The 18,542-nt window shown below is 40.1% G+C and overlaps 1 protein-coding gene across 1 annotated transcript in view; it reads right to left on the bottom strand.

The window, feature by feature from the left end:
- The window catches only part of PLA2G4F (phospholipase A2 group IVF), a 29,256-nt gene that overhangs the window by 3,963 nt on the left and 6,751 nt on the right, over positions 1-18,542 (bottom strand). The window contains exons 3-18 of the mRNA XM_065839720.2: positions 18,458-18,530; positions 16,376-16,512; positions 14,920-15,048; positions 13,474-13,514; positions 12,929-12,971; positions 11,653-11,719; positions 11,183-11,352; positions 8,933-9,046; positions 7,557-7,594; positions 6,505-6,640; positions 5,660-5,796; positions 3,651-3,873; positions 2,959-3,073; positions 1,688-1,825; positions 1,087-1,194; positions 17-211 (exon numbers count right to left, since the gene is read on the bottom strand). Of these exons, the coding sequence (XP_065695792.2) occupies positions 17-211; positions 1,087-1,194; positions 1,688-1,825; positions 2,959-3,073; positions 3,651-3,873; positions 5,660-5,796; positions 6,505-6,640; positions 7,557-7,594; positions 8,933-9,046; positions 11,183-11,352; positions 11,653-11,719; positions 12,929-12,971; positions 13,474-13,514; positions 14,920-15,048; positions 16,376-16,512; positions 18,458-18,530 (1,864 nt within the window). The remainder of the gene's footprint in view (positions 1-16; positions 212-1,086; positions 1,195-1,687; positions 1,826-2,958; positions 3,074-3,650; positions 3,874-5,659; positions 5,797-6,504; positions 6,641-7,556; positions 7,595-8,932; positions 9,047-11,182; positions 11,353-11,652; positions 11,720-12,928; positions 12,972-13,473; positions 13,515-14,919; positions 15,049-16,375; positions 16,513-18,457; positions 18,531-18,542) is intronic.

An 18,542-nucleotide genomic window follows, 5' to 3' on the forward strand; every position in this document is an offset into this window, starting at 1 on the left:
ATACAGACGCATTTACCTCTCCAAGCCACAAATTTCTTGATGTTAACATAATCTTTGTGAAGATATAATCCCTGCATGAAGTTGAACGTTTCTCCACACGTGACCCGGGACTTGAATATATCCTGGAAAATTTGTAACAAGGGGCCACCAGGTATAACCAAGCGAGTCTTCAGTCGTGTTGGATCTCGGAAATGGAATCTTCGGCAGTCCTCTGGAGAGGCCACAGAAGGATGCAGAACACACAGAAAATGCTTGTCCAGCTCTAACATTTCAGTCAAGCTTTTTTCTACAATACTTAACCAGTTGTCCTAAGGCTGAATTTGTCCTCTTATAAGAAAGTATTGTAATGAAATTTTAACAAGTCGCGTCTTCTATAGTTGGATAATTTACTTGCCCTGTTTATAGGGAATAGCCTTACTTATAAATAAATGTTCATATTCATTTTGAACCCCCACAAAAAAACCCTTGTTACCAAGTAACAACAATTTCTGTCTGATAAGGCAGTCATCCACACACAGTAGCATTTTTAGTTACAACAACAAAAGTGTGTAGGGAAAAACACTAGGGCTGCAAAAGCAGAGAAGGAAAAAAATACCTCCCTCCACTACTTATTATGGCTATAACTATGCACCTGAATCACTATCAGGCTTTAATACACTTCCTTTTCACTGCATAAACATACAACCAGCTTATCCAAGATTATTACAAAAATCAGGTCAAGGAGGGAACTGAAAACCAATTTTTCACCTTCTGCTTAGCAGCCTTCTTCTCACTATTAAGACCCCTGAACTGTAACATCTGCTTAAAACAGCTCCCATAACTAGCCCAAATTTCTAGTCAAAGTCAGATACACAGCATTTAAAAAAAAGGAGGAAGAGAAAATCTATGGAAAATCTGTAATTATTCGCTTCACAATATGTCATAGAAGGGAATAATAGAGTCTAAGAGAGATTTGTCCAAATCTAACCTTTATGCCAATCTTGAAAACTACAGACACACAGCACATTCATGAGTCATAAAATAATATGACTATTCCACAACTCTGAATATTTTGAAAAATCCTACTATTTTAATATATGTTCTTACCTACAACTTTGATAACATCTTTAAAATAATCTAGAAAGCCCAGTCCTATACCAACCACCTTCAGGCAAATATCATCCAAGCTTGCAGCAAAGGCACTGCCCCATATTCCTGGAGGAGAAATATGGAAGAATTTAACACTCAGAAGGTTTTTCACAGTGTAACCAAATTTCACAGTGTATAATTCAGCTGCTATACATCATAGTAGAGGGCTGTCCCTTGACCCACACAATTCTAACAGGTGATGTTTGAGCTTAAACCTTTGAGTTAATCATGTGATGGATCCTGATGTAATAATATAATACAGAAACTTCTGCAAGAAAAAAACCTCTTCTATCAGCAAGGAAAAGATGGCAAGAAAATGGCAAGGTCTAAAGCAGAAGTTTTTGACAGGCAGCTCATAATAGAATCTTCTTGCAGACTCAGGACATCAGACTGTAATACTATGAACCTACACCTAAACCTCTGGAGAAAGATTTGACTTTTTTCCCTTCTTCATATATTTTAGGAAGGGACAAAAAGGCATGGGTTTAAACTTATGAGGCCCAAAAGCAGCACAGCTTATTTCCATCTCTCTATTTAATTCATCACTGTAAGATCATACCTTGTAGAAAACAAATCCTAGGCTCTGGATGTTTCTGGATGAGCCGTCCCATGAAGAACTCACTGTCGAAGTCTTCTGTTCGGACAAACGCACCATATTTGCGAAATCCAACTTCATAGGGAGTGAACTCACACCATTCTAAGAATAAGCCAACAGAATCTTTACTAATCTCAGCATAAACACAGGTGGAAATACTTTTTTTGTTTGTTGTTCACACAAGAGACAGAAGGGAGTCTCCTTCCACTTCTTACACCATCACTATGGAATTTCCGGACACTCTTCTCAGTGAGCCCCTCTCTTACACATGATTAATAAAACTCTTGTACAGGCTTTCATTCACTAAATACAGCTTCCTGGCTTTTGGGGGAGAAGAAAAAAAAAATCCCATCTTTCTCCACATCTTAACTTCATTGCTACAGAAATAACTTGTCTATTTTAATTCTACTTCAAACCATTCTTATGCCTCCATTTTCCATCACAAACAGAAGATACTTGGCTCTTCTCAGCTTTTCTTCCCACTACTTACCCTCTCTCAGCAACTATTACAATGCTGACTTGAAAACTCAGTTGTCAGACTTCATTGCCTGTTTTTCAAAGTGTTCCCTCATGCTTGAAAGCCACAAAGAATTACAAATGAAAATCATTGTCATACACTCCTCCAGAATAAACAAACAATAAAAATGTCTCTCAGTGGTAAACAGCTGGACACAAGCATTTGCGTCCCTGTCTCACTGTATATATCCTCACTTGTTGCATCATATTTAAAGTCTCAAGTGACCTGGAATAGAACTGGCCTTCATTTTTTACTGTAGTTGTATAACCAGCAATATCCTAGGCTACTCAATACCACAGTTTTGATGATGCATGCTATAAGGTTGCCAATCCATTATTTGACATGAATCCTACAGATATTGTTTTTTCTGAGACCATGAAAGTAGGTCACCTAATTACCAAGGACTTCGGTTCTCCAATTCAGACAGACTTGTTTATTATAAGAGTCTTCCCTTTCAGCTCCTGAAAATTTCAGGCATTTTCTAGCAAAACACGGAGAGTGGCAAGGAGAGTTGAACTCATTTATCTGTTACTGTCATTATGAAAACACCTGCAATCAGGATGATAACATTCTGCAAATCAGTATTCTATTGCTTCTTGCACTACCAACTTCTGCTTGAGACACTTCTTTATGTCACCTACTCATTACCCAAAGAACTGCATAGCTGAAAGGAATTAATGGATTCTAGCAAACAAAAATAAATTTGCCATGTTCATACCTGCAAAGTCACCACTGCTAATATTGGGTCTCACATTGACAGCTGCATAGATAGGATAGGGATTCTGGGCCCATTTCACTGCTTCTTGCTGATCAGACAGCTTTGATGAATCTTCCTGGTCACAAGCAAGGAAGGAGAAGCACACTTCAGTCAGGTAAGTTCTATACCCATACTCTGATAATTTGTAGCTGTTGCTTAGCATTTTTTACTAACAATACTAATAATTCAAAGTTCATTTTCCTCCCACTGTCCATGCATATAGTTAGACTTTGACAGAACACTTCTGTAGTTGCATATTTAGAGTGTCTGGTGTTTGTTAATGAACTAGTTACCCTTCTGATTTCAAATAGCATAGCAAGTACTGTCACTTCGCAAGATCAACATCATTCTCCCAGGTTTAACACAGCCAATACAAAAGCTATTTATTTAGTAAGAGTAATTCCAAAAAAACACTCAGTTTTTCTATAGCACTGATCTATACGACTTCAAAATTCTTTACTTAAGAAGGATGCTGGGAAACCCAAAGCAGAAACACATGAGAACTCCATATGCTTATTCCACAACACCATTTGATCCAGAGCAGCTCACACAGGTAGAGTGTAATTGGTTTCTTGACATACAATGCATGGGTGGGCAAGAGCTCCCACCTGGAAGACAAACAGCAGTAGATATCCGAACGTGAACTCTTTTACCTTCTGTTGTAGGAAATATTCCACAATAAGGCCCCACAAGTCTGTAAAGGAAACATTCCGTCCGCTAATCTCCATTGCATTCAGCTCCTGGAAATAGTATTTTAGTCGTTCTGGGGAAAATGCTCCTGCTTTGCTGCTGGACACTGCACCCTGAGCTCTTCTGATTGCCTCTTGAAGGTCTTTCTGAGACCAGTCAGGGTCATGATACAATGTTGATAAACACCTGAAAATGCTTATATTAATGTTATCGGTAATAACGACCCTTGTATATACAATAATTTTAGCTATTTATAATTAGTGCTGCAGCACTGAACCAAAAGGTTGAAAAGTCTAGCTAAAAGATAAAACATTAAGAAAAGAGACCAGAATAATGGATCTCTGAACTCTAAAACATGCTAAAAACCCTGACACCTACAGGACAACTTCATCTTCATGTTTGCCAATGACACCCAGCAATGTGCTCTTGCAGCTGAGAAAGCCAGTTGTATCCTGGGCCACATCAAAAGAAGCATGACCAGCAGGTCGAGGGAGGTGATTCTCCCCCTCTACTCTGCTCTGGTGAGGCCCCACCTAGAGTACTGTGTTCAGCTCTGGGGCCCCCAACATAAGAAGGACATGGACTTGTTAGACAGAGTCCAGAGGAGGGCATGATGGACTTCTGTGAAGACAGGCTGAGAGAGTTGGGGCTGTTCAGCCTGGAGAAGACTCTGGGGAGACCTTATAGCAGCCTTCCAGTACCTGAATGGGGCCTACAGGAAAGCTGGAGAGAGAGTTTTTACAAGGGCATGTACTGGCTTTACAAGGGCATGTACTGGCAGGACAAGGAGTAATGGCCTTGAACTGAAAGAGCGTAGATTTAGATTAGATGTAGGGAAGAAACTCTTCACTATGAGGGTGGTGAGACACAGGTTGCTCAGAAAAGTTGTGGATGCCCCACCCCTGGCAGTGTCCAAGGCCAGGCTGGATGGAGCTTTGAGCAACCTGGTCTAGTGAAAGGTGTCCCTGTCCATGGGTGGTTGGCACAGGATGGTCTTTAAGGTCCCTTCCAACCCAAGTCATTCTATGATTATATGATCTTGATTGCTAACCTACCTTCCAAGGATGTTCCAAGCATCACATGCTATGACACATGAACCAGTTCATGAATCAGAGTTAGCTCCAGGCCATAACAATACTAAGAGACTGGCTCACAGCACAGGTGCTACTGCATACAAGCAATAGAAGTTCTAGCCTTCAACAGAACACTGGTCTGACTAAACAAGAAACTAGTTTGGACTATGGGCTATCCATGTGAACAGGATACCTTTGTGTGAAAGTCTTCCTCTGAATAAAAAGAGGCAGGCCAAATTACAAGTTTAGTGGAAGAATAGTAGGTACACAGGAGTTAATTTAACACGCAAAGGTCTGGAAGGGCAGCTTACACCATCAGGTTGCACAACTCTTCAGTGAAATAATTTCACAAAAACAACATGTACTTATGAGGGATGATTTCACCACAGACTCCAAGAGCTGAGTTACTGAAACATTCTAGGCATGTCTAACATTTCAGCACATTGCTCCAGTCCACCAAAGTGCAAGCCAATGCTATTCCTCTATGCAGCCACAGACACCATTTTGGAAGGCAGTGACATAGTGGTCTATGTGGACATGTTTCCAGTGACTTGTAGTTTTCTTCTTGGCAAGAGTAAGGAAATGGGGAAAGTTTTTGCAGCCAGGACTCTGGGGGAACACACAGCAGTTTTAGTCATGTAATATGCTACCATATTCAACTGCCAGACTGGTAAAAGCAGCAGATTCATAGATTTAGCCAGTAGCTGTACTGGTTAGAAGTGGTAATGGATCTACTAGACTCTCTAGGATCCCCATCAGAACTCACAGGTGAGAACTGATAAAATAATTGACTTCATTGCCTGTCTACAGATGGCACAAAGGCAGGTTTGGCCATATTTTGCTTCAGCGCTACTATATTCACCTATAAGATTCTGGAATAAACACTGCATGTAACTTACCAAGTAGAGCCAGAAATCCCACACAGATATGTTGTAGCATCCAGAAGGCCCAGCTGCTGAAGCCCAGCAAGGCTGCCATAGAACGATGTCAGAGCTCTCATCCCACCACCAGACCCCAGCACTGCTACCACTGGAACCTGCAGGCAGCAAACTCAGGAGTCAACACCAATGACTTTTGAATTGCCCATAAATTACAGAACTAATCCCATTTAAGTCTCATTCTTATGAGAATAAGAGATAATATCTCTATTTCTGTTTACATTTCAAGTAATTTCAGGTCTCATTTCACTCAATTTCTTTCTCTACTTTGTAACTGAAATACATCATTCACTATAAAACATAGCATTGTCATGTTAGGGACAGTCACTTGCTAAAATTGTTACATATATTATCACACATTTACTTGCATGCCACACAACATACACATAAGAACAAAAAAAGGCAATCATTTTTATAAAAGCAACCAGAGATCACAGAGCAAGGTATCTGGCTAAGAGTATCTTCAAATGAGCAACCAGGAAGCTGTTCCTGTGGTCTGAGCTTCAATTTAACCATTCTGAAACAGAATTTCCCATCACAATTCAGAGCTCAAAGCCCAAGATACAAGAGTTCAACTCAAAAAGTACACACATTCTGGAATTCAATTTTTTGTGTTCCAAAACACACACACACCCCTCCCTCAAAATTTTAGAAATATAACAACATGTGAGATTTCAAAACTGAAACTCACACCACGGTGAATGCAAACCATGTTTTCTGTTGATTATAGGAAAAGAATCCTACAATACCTGATCAACCGAGCACAAAGGATTATACAAATCTCACTACAGCATTGTGTTCAATACCTCATCTTTTGGAGGGGAGTCTTTTAAGTGAAGAGTCTTCGTCAGTGCCTCAGAAACTAGTTTCTTCCTTTTGTCCAAAAATTCTCTTTCCTCTTTACAGAGGTCAAAACCCAGACGTATATCAAGATCCCAAGTGCTGAAATAGAAATTAAGACAAATATACCCAAAATTTTGGATGATTTGTAAATACCAAGGAAAAGCAGTTTCTGTGAACATACAATCTAGGTGCTGATGTGAATCACTGGATCAAACACTTAAATGAAGTTTTAGTGTATGTCTATACACCAGCTATTTTGTAACAACAGCTTTGGGAATTAAAAATGAAACTTTTTTACTTTTCCCTTAATGTCTAAATACAAAGCTTGTGTCAAACAGTACTCAGATGAAGCTTCAGGAATTTCAAGAAGGAAGATTCTCAGATAATTGTATGAGGAATGACTGAGATTACTGTATTGACACAGACAGAGAAATGAGGAGGAAAGCAATTTTAAAATGGAAGTTTCTGAACTTAAGAGGCAGAAAGGAACAACTGAATATCAAGAAACTTACTATGAATTTGTAAAAGGAGAGCAGGATCTTCAGTTAATGACATATACCAAATGACTCTCTGAACTTGCTAGCCAACTGCTCCATTTTCTATGTTATTCTCTCATTATCACTCCTTTCTTGCACCCTTCCTCTATTTTATAGTTCAAATTCTTCACGCACCAAGATGTCCTTTCCTATTTGTCAGTACAGCACTGCACATTTTCTGGAAACTATTTGTACCCAACAAAGCTATTTAATATTTACACCATAAGCTATTTTACATTTAAGCACTAGGAACACAAAATTTCTTCATATTTAAGCAGGATTAACATCAATCCAATAGATATTATCTGCTAACTGAAGAGTCGCAGTCTTCAGAAGAAAAATAACATGAGATACTTTAATCTATCCCAAGAGATCAATAGAGACAACAGACCTCCCCAGAACAATGCATCACTCAGCTCCTTCACTATGAGAATAAATGCCTTTCCTCATTTTTAGAGGTCTTTGAAGTTCCCACTCACCTCTCTTCAGTTTTCAAACTCATATTCAAACTTTGTCCCTGTAAAAAGAGAACAAATCTCATAACTGATATTGATAGCAACTACATAGTCATAACCTCTAGTTAGTAGTTCTGCCATCAACAGGGTCACTGGATACTAACGAGAATAGAGAACAGCACCCTCACCCACAAAACTACAGCTCTAAACACCTTTCGCTTGCACCTGTTTCAGACATTTTCAGTAGTCTCCACAGAGAATAAAAACACAGTTACAGAGCAGGGAGAGAAAGTTATTTCTTCTCCAAGCTTCTTGCTTTTCTCTTCCTCTGATATTTTTCTTTCACAATCTAACAGACTTTTTGCTTTAGAAAGTTGTGAACTTTACACTTACTTTGCAAGACCCAACCATGAAATGTTTTTAGAAGAACTGCACTGAGTGGTATCAGTATTTCACTCTAGATATCCAAGAAAACAGCACTCTTAGAAATCATGTGCAGCTTAACTTTCCAAATGTCTATAGGCAATGGAGAAAAAAGTACACACAGAATCACAGATTGTTAGGGATTGGAAGGGACCTCAAAAGATCATCTAGTCCAATCCCCCGCCAGAGCAGGAACACCTAGATGAAGTTACACAGGAAGGCATCCAGGCGGGTTTTGAATGTCTCCAGAGAAGGAGACTCCACAACCTCCCTGGGCAGCCTGTTCCAGTGCTCTGTTACCCTCACTGAGAAGAAGTTTCTTCTCAAATTTAAGTGGAACCTCTTGTGCTCCAGTTTGAACCCATTACCCCTTGTCCTATCATTGGTTGTCACCGAGAAGAGCCTGGCTCCATCTTCGCAACACTCACCCTTAATATATTTGTAAACATTAATGAGGTCGCCCCTCAGTCTCCTCCAAGCTAAAGAGACCCAGCTCCCTCAGCCTTTCCTCATAAGGGAGATGCTCCACTCCCTTCACCATCTTTGTTGCCCTGTGCTGGACTCTCCCCAGCAGTTCCGTGTCCCTCCTGAACTGAGGGGCTCAGAACTGGACATAATATTCCAGATGTGGTCTCACCAGGGCAGAGTAGAGGTGAAGGAGAACCTCTCTCGATCTGCTAACCACCCCCTTTCTAATACACCCCAGGATGCCATTGGCCTTCCTGGCCACAAGGGCACAGTGCTGGCTCATGGTCATCCTGCTGTCCACCAGGACCCCAAGGTCCCTTTCCCCTATGCTGCTCTCTAATAGGTCATTCCCCAACTGGGAACCTGGGGTTGTTCCTACCTAGATGCAATACTCTACACTTTCCCTTGTTATATTTCATTAAATTTTTCCCCCAAAAAAAGTTATCCCAAGTATTATCCCAAAAAGTTATCCCAAATATTTCAAAACAAGTGCAAAATGATGACATTACCTCTCCCAGAGACACGTTTCTATCAACTTCTTGTCCAATAGGAAGGGAATTCACTGGTACAGTCCCCAATCCCAGAACTGTAGTATGCTTTTCAATATCAGGGTTCATACCATCCTAATAAAGAAACTAAAATTTTATTTGAGCCCTCCGAAAAAAAAAAAAAAAGTTAAAGATATTACTTTCATGTGCAAAATAACAAACAAAACTTATGATCATTATAACAAAATCTTTTCCAGAAGTCTAAGGCTTTTCAAGATCATCCTGCTCTCTGCTTGACAGGTTTTTGCTGGGATTATTTCTGTCAATCAAATAGTTTTGGGGTTTTTTGGTTTGGTTTTGCTGGGGGTTTGTTTTGTTGTTTATGTTGGTTTTTGGTTTGTTTTTTAAAGTGGCTATCTGCCACTTCACCTCCAAATATACAATTAAAAAAGAAAAACCCTCTAGCTGTCTTCTGACATATGTCAGAAAGCTCACAAGTGAACTTGCATTCTGTCTTCAAAGCAGGATTATGGAAAAGATATCAACAAGGCAACAGGGTTAGGCATACAGAAAAAATACCACAAAATAGGAAATAAGATAAAAACCTTGAGGACAAACAGGAGCATGTAATTAAAAAACGTAGCCATCTTTACAAGTGCAGTAAATTAAAGTTTGCCAGGAAATCTTTGGCTTTTCTCCTATACTGGATTAGCAAGTAGTAAGCTCTCTTAATACAGAGCTGTGTTCAGGTTCCTAAATTTAAAAAAGTGGTACTTAAAAATCCCTCATGTCACAGGGTCACACTCAAACTTACAAAGTCTACCAGGTGGGCTGGAGCCTTTACACCCACCACAGGCCTCAGCCCCCCAGGGAGGAGGCAGCACCTTAAAGAAACAAGAGGTTATCACCCTTTTCACAACAAGAACTGAGGACAGACAAGGAACTATCCATAGATTTTGCAGATGTCTTCTGACCAAAACCAACTGTCCTGAGTCAAATGCCCTCGAAGCCCACTGCCCTCCTCCTAGCAGGGCTAAATAACATGCATTTAGGTACAGGGTAAGCAACACTTCTACGTTCCTGGCACTCTCCTACCTCTGATAAGAGAGGAAAGGTCAGACAAAACAGCTCTGTGCTCTATGCCAGCTCTTGAAGGAATATGTTCTGCCAGGTACCAGCCATGGTTTGCTTGAGGTTTACCACACAGTCCAGTCTCCATGGTTGACTTCTATAGTGTTTTTGCTTGCCTGGCTCTGACTTTTGGACTACCTAAGTCCAGGTCTCTCTCTTCTGCTCATATTTGCTGCCCATCCAACCCCATTGCAAAGCTATTCTTCCATATTCTTTTTTGTGTTATCTTCTCCATAGCTGCCTCTAGTGTAGCCAAAATCATCATTCTGCATTCATGCTGCCCAACAGCAGGTGGGGATTGATAACATCACAGAAAAAATAGCTTTCTTGCTCCATTTTTGGTGTATGGTCATACAGAATACAGTCATCAGAATTAATATTCAGTCACTCCCATGGGATACACACACTCATTGGTACCTGTAGGAACTGTGAAGTGATAGGCAAAGCAAAATAAATCCTTGCAAGAGGCACGTGCTCTCCAACTTTCTAATAGAAAAGACTTGCCATTGAGTATCTCAACGGCTGAAAGATGCCCTCATGTAGCAAGCATGTGCAGACCCAGATTTTTTTAATCCCCATGTCAGAACAGATTTTCAAGTGTTAAGGACAATTTTAAGACAAGTTCACCTCTTTGCCTAATATCAAAGATCAAATGAAACATCTGCCATTTTTATTCACTTTTTAAAGTAAAAGAACAGCAATGTGTAAAAAGCAATGATAGAGAAAAACTTCTCTCTGGCCATAAAAATCCTAACATAACCACAAAAATATAACATCAATTCAAGACAGGCTTCTAGCCTAGAAAATGGTGATCTGAGCAAGCACAACACTACAGTTAAGTTTGATCAAAAAGATATATCTGGAAGTGATGAAACCTTAACAATAGATGGTCCCTGGTACCGCATGGAATACAAGAAACTTGCTTCCAAGGCAAGTTTTTTTACATCCACATGTACCCAAATAATAGACCCAAACCTGACATTCCTGAACATTTGAAGGAGTCTCTGGACTTCTCATGACCAAATTAAGAACATTCAATTCCTGCTTAAGGACATTTTCACAGACCAAATGTACTGGTTTCAGAGTGGATTTATTCAAAAGTGGGCTGTAAACTTTGGAGCAGTCAGCACAAATGCTTACCTGTAGGACAGATAAGGTTTGCTCCACCTCCACCTTCAGTTCTGGACACATTTCTTTATCCACATGAAAGACAAATGAGGTTCCACAATCCTTGCCATTGTCTTGTCTCCAAGGAATACAAAACTGCTTCTGATATGCACCTGGAACAGACAGCTTGACCTCACAGTTCCCTGTGCATTAGAATAAGGAGACATAAATAAATATTGAAAATCAGATACTTTAAGTGTAGCTGAGACTACGAAAATAAAGAAATTTTTTAAAAAGATTTAAAAAATCAAATCTCTCATGTGGTATCCAGTGGAAGTGACCCAGTATTATTTAGTATTAAAGATAAAAGCAAAATTAACTTAAAAATCTGTAGTCAGTGAATAAAAATGCACTGTATAAGCACAGAATCAAGTCCCCCCTCTCTCCCAAGGAATAAACACGCTGAAAAGTAGATCTGATTTAAACTTTGCAGGCAGCACTACCTCGCTGTTTCTCTTTTGTTTTTTCCTCTCTGTTGACAGTACCTTGCAGAGACAAACAAGGGCGAACCTACGAAAAGAAGATACCAGCTCTGGTTATGAGATTTTAGTTCACCTCTCAGTTGAAGTTTAATCCACCTACTATAGCAGGTAGAGGTTTTCAGCTGCAAGCTGTCAAAAAGCACTAAGGATTATTTTTATTTTTCAAATAAAGAGCAAGTTTTGCTTCAGTAGGACAGGATTATTTGCTTTTGTTGCAAAATCAAAACCACCCTTCCTATTCCAGTTTTGGTTTGTTTGTTTTTTTCTTGCATCCAGTACTTCAGAGTTCCATGTTCTCAACACCTGGGGTTTCTCTGTTGTTTTACCTTTCTTAATGCACATGTGAGTACCTGTTCAGATCCAAACAAGCACTTAATAAATTCTGCCATGATTTTCTGTTCTGGAGTATCCATGTCCTCATTAAATTTAGTCTCTCACACCATTCAATCATCAGCTTCCCTTCTAGGACAGAAGATGAGATACTTAATTGGCCATAACTGATCTAAAAGATAAGAAATTAGTCTGCTGCTTGAATGTAAGACTGATTTTCTAAGGGAAATCGGAACACAAAAGACTTTCTCCTGTGAAACAGTCTGCAGAACTGTGCTGTCACATGTCATCAGTTTTTCCTGAAAAAATATTAAAACTCTGCATCTCCACAATGATGACCTCTTTCCTCATTCTCTTTCTTTACTAAAAAACATCACTCCAGTCCCTTTCCTTTGAGGGGAGAAAAGAGCTAGTAACACCAGTATTTTTATTGTATAATGCACTGCATTTCTTAGACTGATTGCCCCAAGAGAATAGACAAATCCCTCAAGATAAAACTCTCAGACTCAAAAGTTATCACCCACTTATCAATGGCACCGATAAAAAGTTAGAAATAGTAGATGTTGAGATAAGGATACCTGGCCAGCATCTAGGCTAGATAGCTCAGTACAATCTGCAAAACACACTAACTTTCTAGAGACTTTTTTTGTTGTTGTTTAATATCTTTTAAAACAGCCTCACTAGGAAACAAAAATATCCTTTCTGTGGGTTGGTATCAAGTTTTAAAAATTAAGGAAGCTTTTTAAACCAGCAAATTAAAAAGAAAAAAAAAAAAGGCAGATGCTGTAGAGAATAGGAGCTATTTGGATGCAGGAGTTGAGTTCTCAACAATTGTTGTCCTCTCACTACTAAAAACCTACCTGCAGGAGTAAACCTAAACATATGTAATTGACTTCCATGTACTCACCACAAGGACTCTATTGGTCAATACCTCTGTAGGGGCATCTGAGCTGTGAAAGGAAGAAATTTAATGCAAATTAGTTTTGTTTTTAATTTGCTTCATCTTTCTTTAGAAAGCAACTGCCTGGATAAGAGGTGGAGGAGAAAGGTCCTCAGTATGATAGATTTATGCAAACTAGACTGACACCAAATATATTTCCCTTTACAGAAAAACGGGGGAAAAAATACCGAAGAAAATATTCCTCTGCAAATATAAGCATGTGCTATAACATCTCCCCCCCCAAACTCATTCATCCACAAAATGTTCATTTCCTTTGCAGTGCTGCCATTGCCACGAAGTCCAGCAAAATTTTATTTCTTTTTTGCTACCCCAAATATTTTGTTGACTGAGACTTTAAGGATATTTGTGATCAACCACTGGCAAATCAACTGAAACATGAGAGAACTGTAAGGCATGAGCCTTACGGGCAAGACTGTCCCTGCACAGAAAAAGCAACCAAGATAACATATCAACAGAGCTCAAGTTCATTCAGCTCTTCAGGTAGGACTCACCATTTCTCCAAGTAAAACTCTACATCCAGCTCTTCATTAGCCTTTGAAAACAAAAGTTGGACACAGGTGACCCTTGATCTTGAATATAATTACACGAAGTTTTTCCAAGAGATGAAGATTTCTTTCTGCTGCAAACTACAGTAACTACTTTTGTTACTTTTACAAAAGCTCCAGTTCAATTTTCAAAGTTTTAAATTTAAGCCTTTTGTTCTTGTTGTTCCTTGAACATTCCTGTCTTCCCAGGCAAATCCTATATGACCACACACTTCTATGTTCGAGGAGACAACTACACACAAGTGAGAGTTGACTTTCAGATCCATTGTTCTGCTAATGAGGAGAAAAAAAAAAAAAACCACAGTCCTCTGGCTCAAATACCACTGCAGCAACATATCTTCAAACAGCTTCTACATGAGGCTTTGTGCTTCCTCCTGTTAATTATTTCGACAGATTGCAATCTGAGCTCATTGCTGTCTTTGTCTTGTACAGACTTTGACCCAGCAGTCTTTTCCCCTGCCACAGCATACAGTAAATGCTTGACACCAAGCCTAACAAAAATTTTAAAATAACCAAGTAGAAGTCAATTTGGGTCATTCTCTTTTCCACAATTAATTATCACGATGACTTCAGCATTCAGAAAACAGGATAGAGTTGGGAACAAGGGAGTTACCAAGCCTCTTTCCGTGATTACAAATCATTTAGAGTGCCTGAGACACTGACCACACCAACAGCACTGAAGCCTGATTCATCAAGACAAGACATCATTAGCTCATCTTTAATGCAGACCTATTGTGGCAATGTGTTTGAGTCAGTTACATAAAAGATCAGATTGGTGATATGGCTTTAGCTGTGTCAAATAAACTGTCTCATTGCAAGTCCATCAACAGGCGTGCAGGAACCAAGAGCAGCTGATATGCACAAATGTCATGCACATGAAGCATAGGTTAAATGTAACTGACCATCACTCAGGGAAAATAAACTTTTCTCAGGCTTTTGACTTGTTAAATACAGAGGTAACCTTTGCAGCAATAAAATTCTTCACTGGAAACTGATGGTGATCAACTAAATAAGACCGTTTGCCATCTCAAAAATGACTGCTGAATGCAAATGCCTTTCATTTCTAAAGCCTAGTTTATGTTCCTCTATTCTTCTGAAAAATCAACTCCCTTTAAAGGTGTTTTAACATCTTCTGATAAACAGTAGTCACAACAAGTTTCAGTTAACTGGGCATCCCAAAGACTGCGGAACACACACAGCAACAAAAATCACTAGGCATTTTAGAAATATCTCAGATGTCAGTAAAAACATACATGTTGTCATCATCTGCTGATGGATTTTCCCCTTCTAGCTTTTACAAGACAGAGAGATGAACAACCATGTACTGCTGGATTTCTGCAGCAATGAGCTGCAGCTATTCAAAGGTGACCTGGGAAGAAGCCAGGGACTAACCTCAGGGTTCAACCTGAAAGTGCGCAGCAGGGGCTGACCCGGCTTCATGCCCCCTACATCAAAGACGATGGACGTGAGCTCATCACTGATGAGGACATCCTTATCATAGAGTGTCAATTCCAGAATGTTCTAGAAACAAACAGAAACAAACAGCCTCAGTTGAAGGGACAAAAAGCACTTCCACAAATGAGAGTAGCTCTATACAATAGACATTTTATGCATTAATCAATATCCTCCCCCTTTTCCCACTCAGGAAGAGAATTCACTATTTCCAGCAGGACTTACAGCATAGTTAAGCAAATCACCAGATTGACAATGTTCAGCTGCAAGATTTTCTGAGCTTCTCAACCAGAGAGGCCCCATCTGAAAGCACGTGGCAGTTCTCTCCACCAGCTTCAGGCACAGATTTGTCTAAGGAAGCATGAGCAGTTCCATTCTTTCAGCACAACTCAGCCTGAGGTCTCACAGGAACCTATCACTTCCTGCTCCACACTGCCTCAGAGCAGGTGAATCCAGTAGAAACTAATTGAAACAGACACAACTCCATATGGCACTCAAAAAAATGGCCTCGCAGCAACTGGTTTTCAAGGAGATACAACTGAACTTAGAATTGTGCTGGCAAAGCCTCACAGCAGTAACCAGATTGAGGCCTCCTGAGCCGCAGGGGAAGAAAAAGTTCACACATTCTAAATCTAAGCTTGCAATTTTCTTACCATTTAAGTCAATTACCATTCCACCTTTGTCACCAACCAGTGAGGGGGATAGTTTCTTGTTACTAAGCAGTTTATTCCAAAGCCAAAGACATTATCCAAAGCAATAGCGCCACAATAAAACTCATCTGTTAAGGTACATTTTCCTTCCCTCTAGCATTAGTGTCTACTTTGAGAATGAATGCTGACAATTTGAAGACTTTGTTTAATAGCCTACTAGGTCCTGCTCAGACAGCAGACAGATGTACACGTCTCTAAGAGTCTGAATTTCACTTTTCTCGATCATAGGAACTGATGGCAAAGCTTGACAGAATGAAGTGGCAAAGTGATTTGAAATTTAGTTGCCACTATCCTCACTCAGCCACTTGGCTGTGTAAGGCAAGTAAAGCTACATGAAGGCAACAGCTACTCTGTGAAAGCAGCAGCAATCCTCAAATAGAAACTTGCTTTGACAAGGAATTACCCTGAACTCTATCAGGTAGTGCCATAACTTGCCTTTCCTGAGTTGCATCACAAGGTCATTTATGGAAAATTCTAGCTGCAATTTACATGGGAGCGCAGTTGCAAACTGGTGTGGTTATCACTGAAGAAGCATAGTACAGCTTTTTTATCACTGAAGAAGACTGACACTTCACAAGCAACACTGGTTCATAGGGTAATAAAGATCCTGTGGTTTTGAATGAAGTATCAAAAGCCAGTACCTAAATGGAGATAGCCCAACCAGCTCCACAAAACACACTCCTTACCTTGACAGCACTATGGATTCGATACTGGAAAGTTTCATTCCATTCTGGGTTATCAGAGTTGTCAACTACCCGCGTTCGGGAGACTACGGGAGATGCAGTGGGCAGCTTTAGTTCTACGTAGCAGTCTGCCTTGGACACTAGAGCAGAGAGTGTAGAGACAGGCATGAAAACAACTTTAATCAAACATCCAATGAGCTCTTCATTTTCTAGATCTTACTGCATCACAGAAACATGCAAACTTAAGGCTGGACTTGTAAAGCAAAAGCCCTTAGTGAAGTACACATCTTTAACTAGCAGCAAATTGAATATTAGGTACTTAGATATCTTTTTTTTTTTCTGGTTCATCCAAACCATAAAGCTCTTCATGAAAGAGACTACTATTCAAAATGAGCAAGATCAACTTTTCAAAAAATATTTCTGCCAACACTGGGCCCGTTGCCTCTTGTCCTGTCACTGAGAACCACTGAAAGAGTCTGGTTCCACCTTCCATCTCTTGGCAATGTTCCTCCTAATACAGCCCAGGATACCATCAGCCTTCCTTGCAGCAAGGGCACATTGCTGGCTTATGGTCAGCTTTCTGTCCACAAGGACACACAGGTGCTTTGCTGCAAAGCTGTTTTCCAGTCTATGGGCCCCCAGCATACACTGGTGCACAGGGCTGTTCCTCCCCAGCTGCAGGCCTTCCACTTCACATTGTTGAACTCCATGAGGTTCCTGTCAGCCCACTTTTCCAGTTTGTCACTTTCCCTCTGAAGAGCAGTGTGACCCTCTGGTGTACCAGTCACTCCTCACGGTTCTCTAACATCAGCTAACTTGCTGAGGGTACACTCTGCATCATCATCCAGATCATTAATGAAGACATTGAACAATATGGGACCAAGTATTATTCCCTAGGCTACACTGCTAGCTACTGGCTTCCACCTAGACTTCGTACACTGATCACCACCCTCTCAGCTCTGCCATTCAGTCAGTTTTCAATCCAACTCTGACTGCTCATCCAGTTGATTTTTCATCAGGTTCTCTATGAGAATCTTACAGGAGACAGTTTCAAAAGCCTTACTAAAGTCCAAATAGACAATATCCACCCACTGCTATACCCTCATCTAGTTTGTCCAAGAGCTGAGCTTTCTGTGTCCATTCCCTGAAAACAATCAATTGTCTCAGGTCCTTCTTCTTCCAGTTAAGGCCCCTCTAAAAACACAAGTATATGAACCATTCTTCACTCCAGTTGAACAGAATGGCCATAAAAAGAACTTCTCCTCACAGTGTGATTCTAGCCCTCATCCTTTCAGGAGGGTTTTTGTTCCCTGGACAGTCATTTGCCATTCCAGTAGTTTGATATCGGATGCCAGGTATAAACTGTAGGTGGGCAGACAACCTTACTGTATTAAATTTGAAGGAATTAAATCTTAAATGAGATTCAAAGATCCAAATGCCCCAAACAGCCCTGAGAGATTTACTCATCACAGATGCACAAGAGGAAGGGAACATATACCATGCTATAAAAAACAGGAACAGGTAAAATGCAGTTTGTCTTAAAACCAGTCAACCACCGACCTCATTAAAAAACTTCAGTTACATGTACAAAACAGCAGACACATGAAAGAAAGAACCACTACAACTGGGAAGAATAAACATTTAGGAGCTAGAATTGAAGAGTGCTATTTCCAGGTGCAAGACAACTGCTCAGCAGCAACAAGGGTAAAATTTGCCATGACCAGGCTGAATCCAGACAAAGGAACACAAAACAGGCCACAGTAGGATGTATAAAGGAGCAGGGAAGGAAAAGGTTACCAGGCCTTATCTGTTCTTGTTCTGCAAAGTAGCAGGGTTAATCTGCAGCTTGGCCTCACATCAAGCCTTTAAAACATATACAACACTACTTACAAGAGAAGCCTTTGTGCTTGGCCTCACATCAAGCCTTTAAAACATATACAACACTACCTACAAGAGAAGCCTTTGTTCAGACATAAAGGCAATACACCATGTGCAGGTAAGAAGTTCCCATAACAATGCTACCTGTGTTACAGGTATGCACTGAACAAACCATCAGTTTTCATAATACCTTGACTAAATACTTACACAGATCTGTACCCTTGATGTTTCTGGCTCGGAGGACTTTCACTGTTAAGTTGTAGTAAGGGTGCTTCTCCCACTGAAAAGAGAG

This window comes from Patagioenas fasciata, chromosome 5 (genome assembly GCF_037038585.1).
Source record: "Patagioenas fasciata isolate bPatFas1 chromosome 5, bPatFas1.hap1, whole genome shotgun sequence".
Taxonomy (NCBI): Eukaryota; Metazoa; Chordata; class Aves; order Columbiformes; family Columbidae; genus Patagioenas; species Patagioenas fasciata.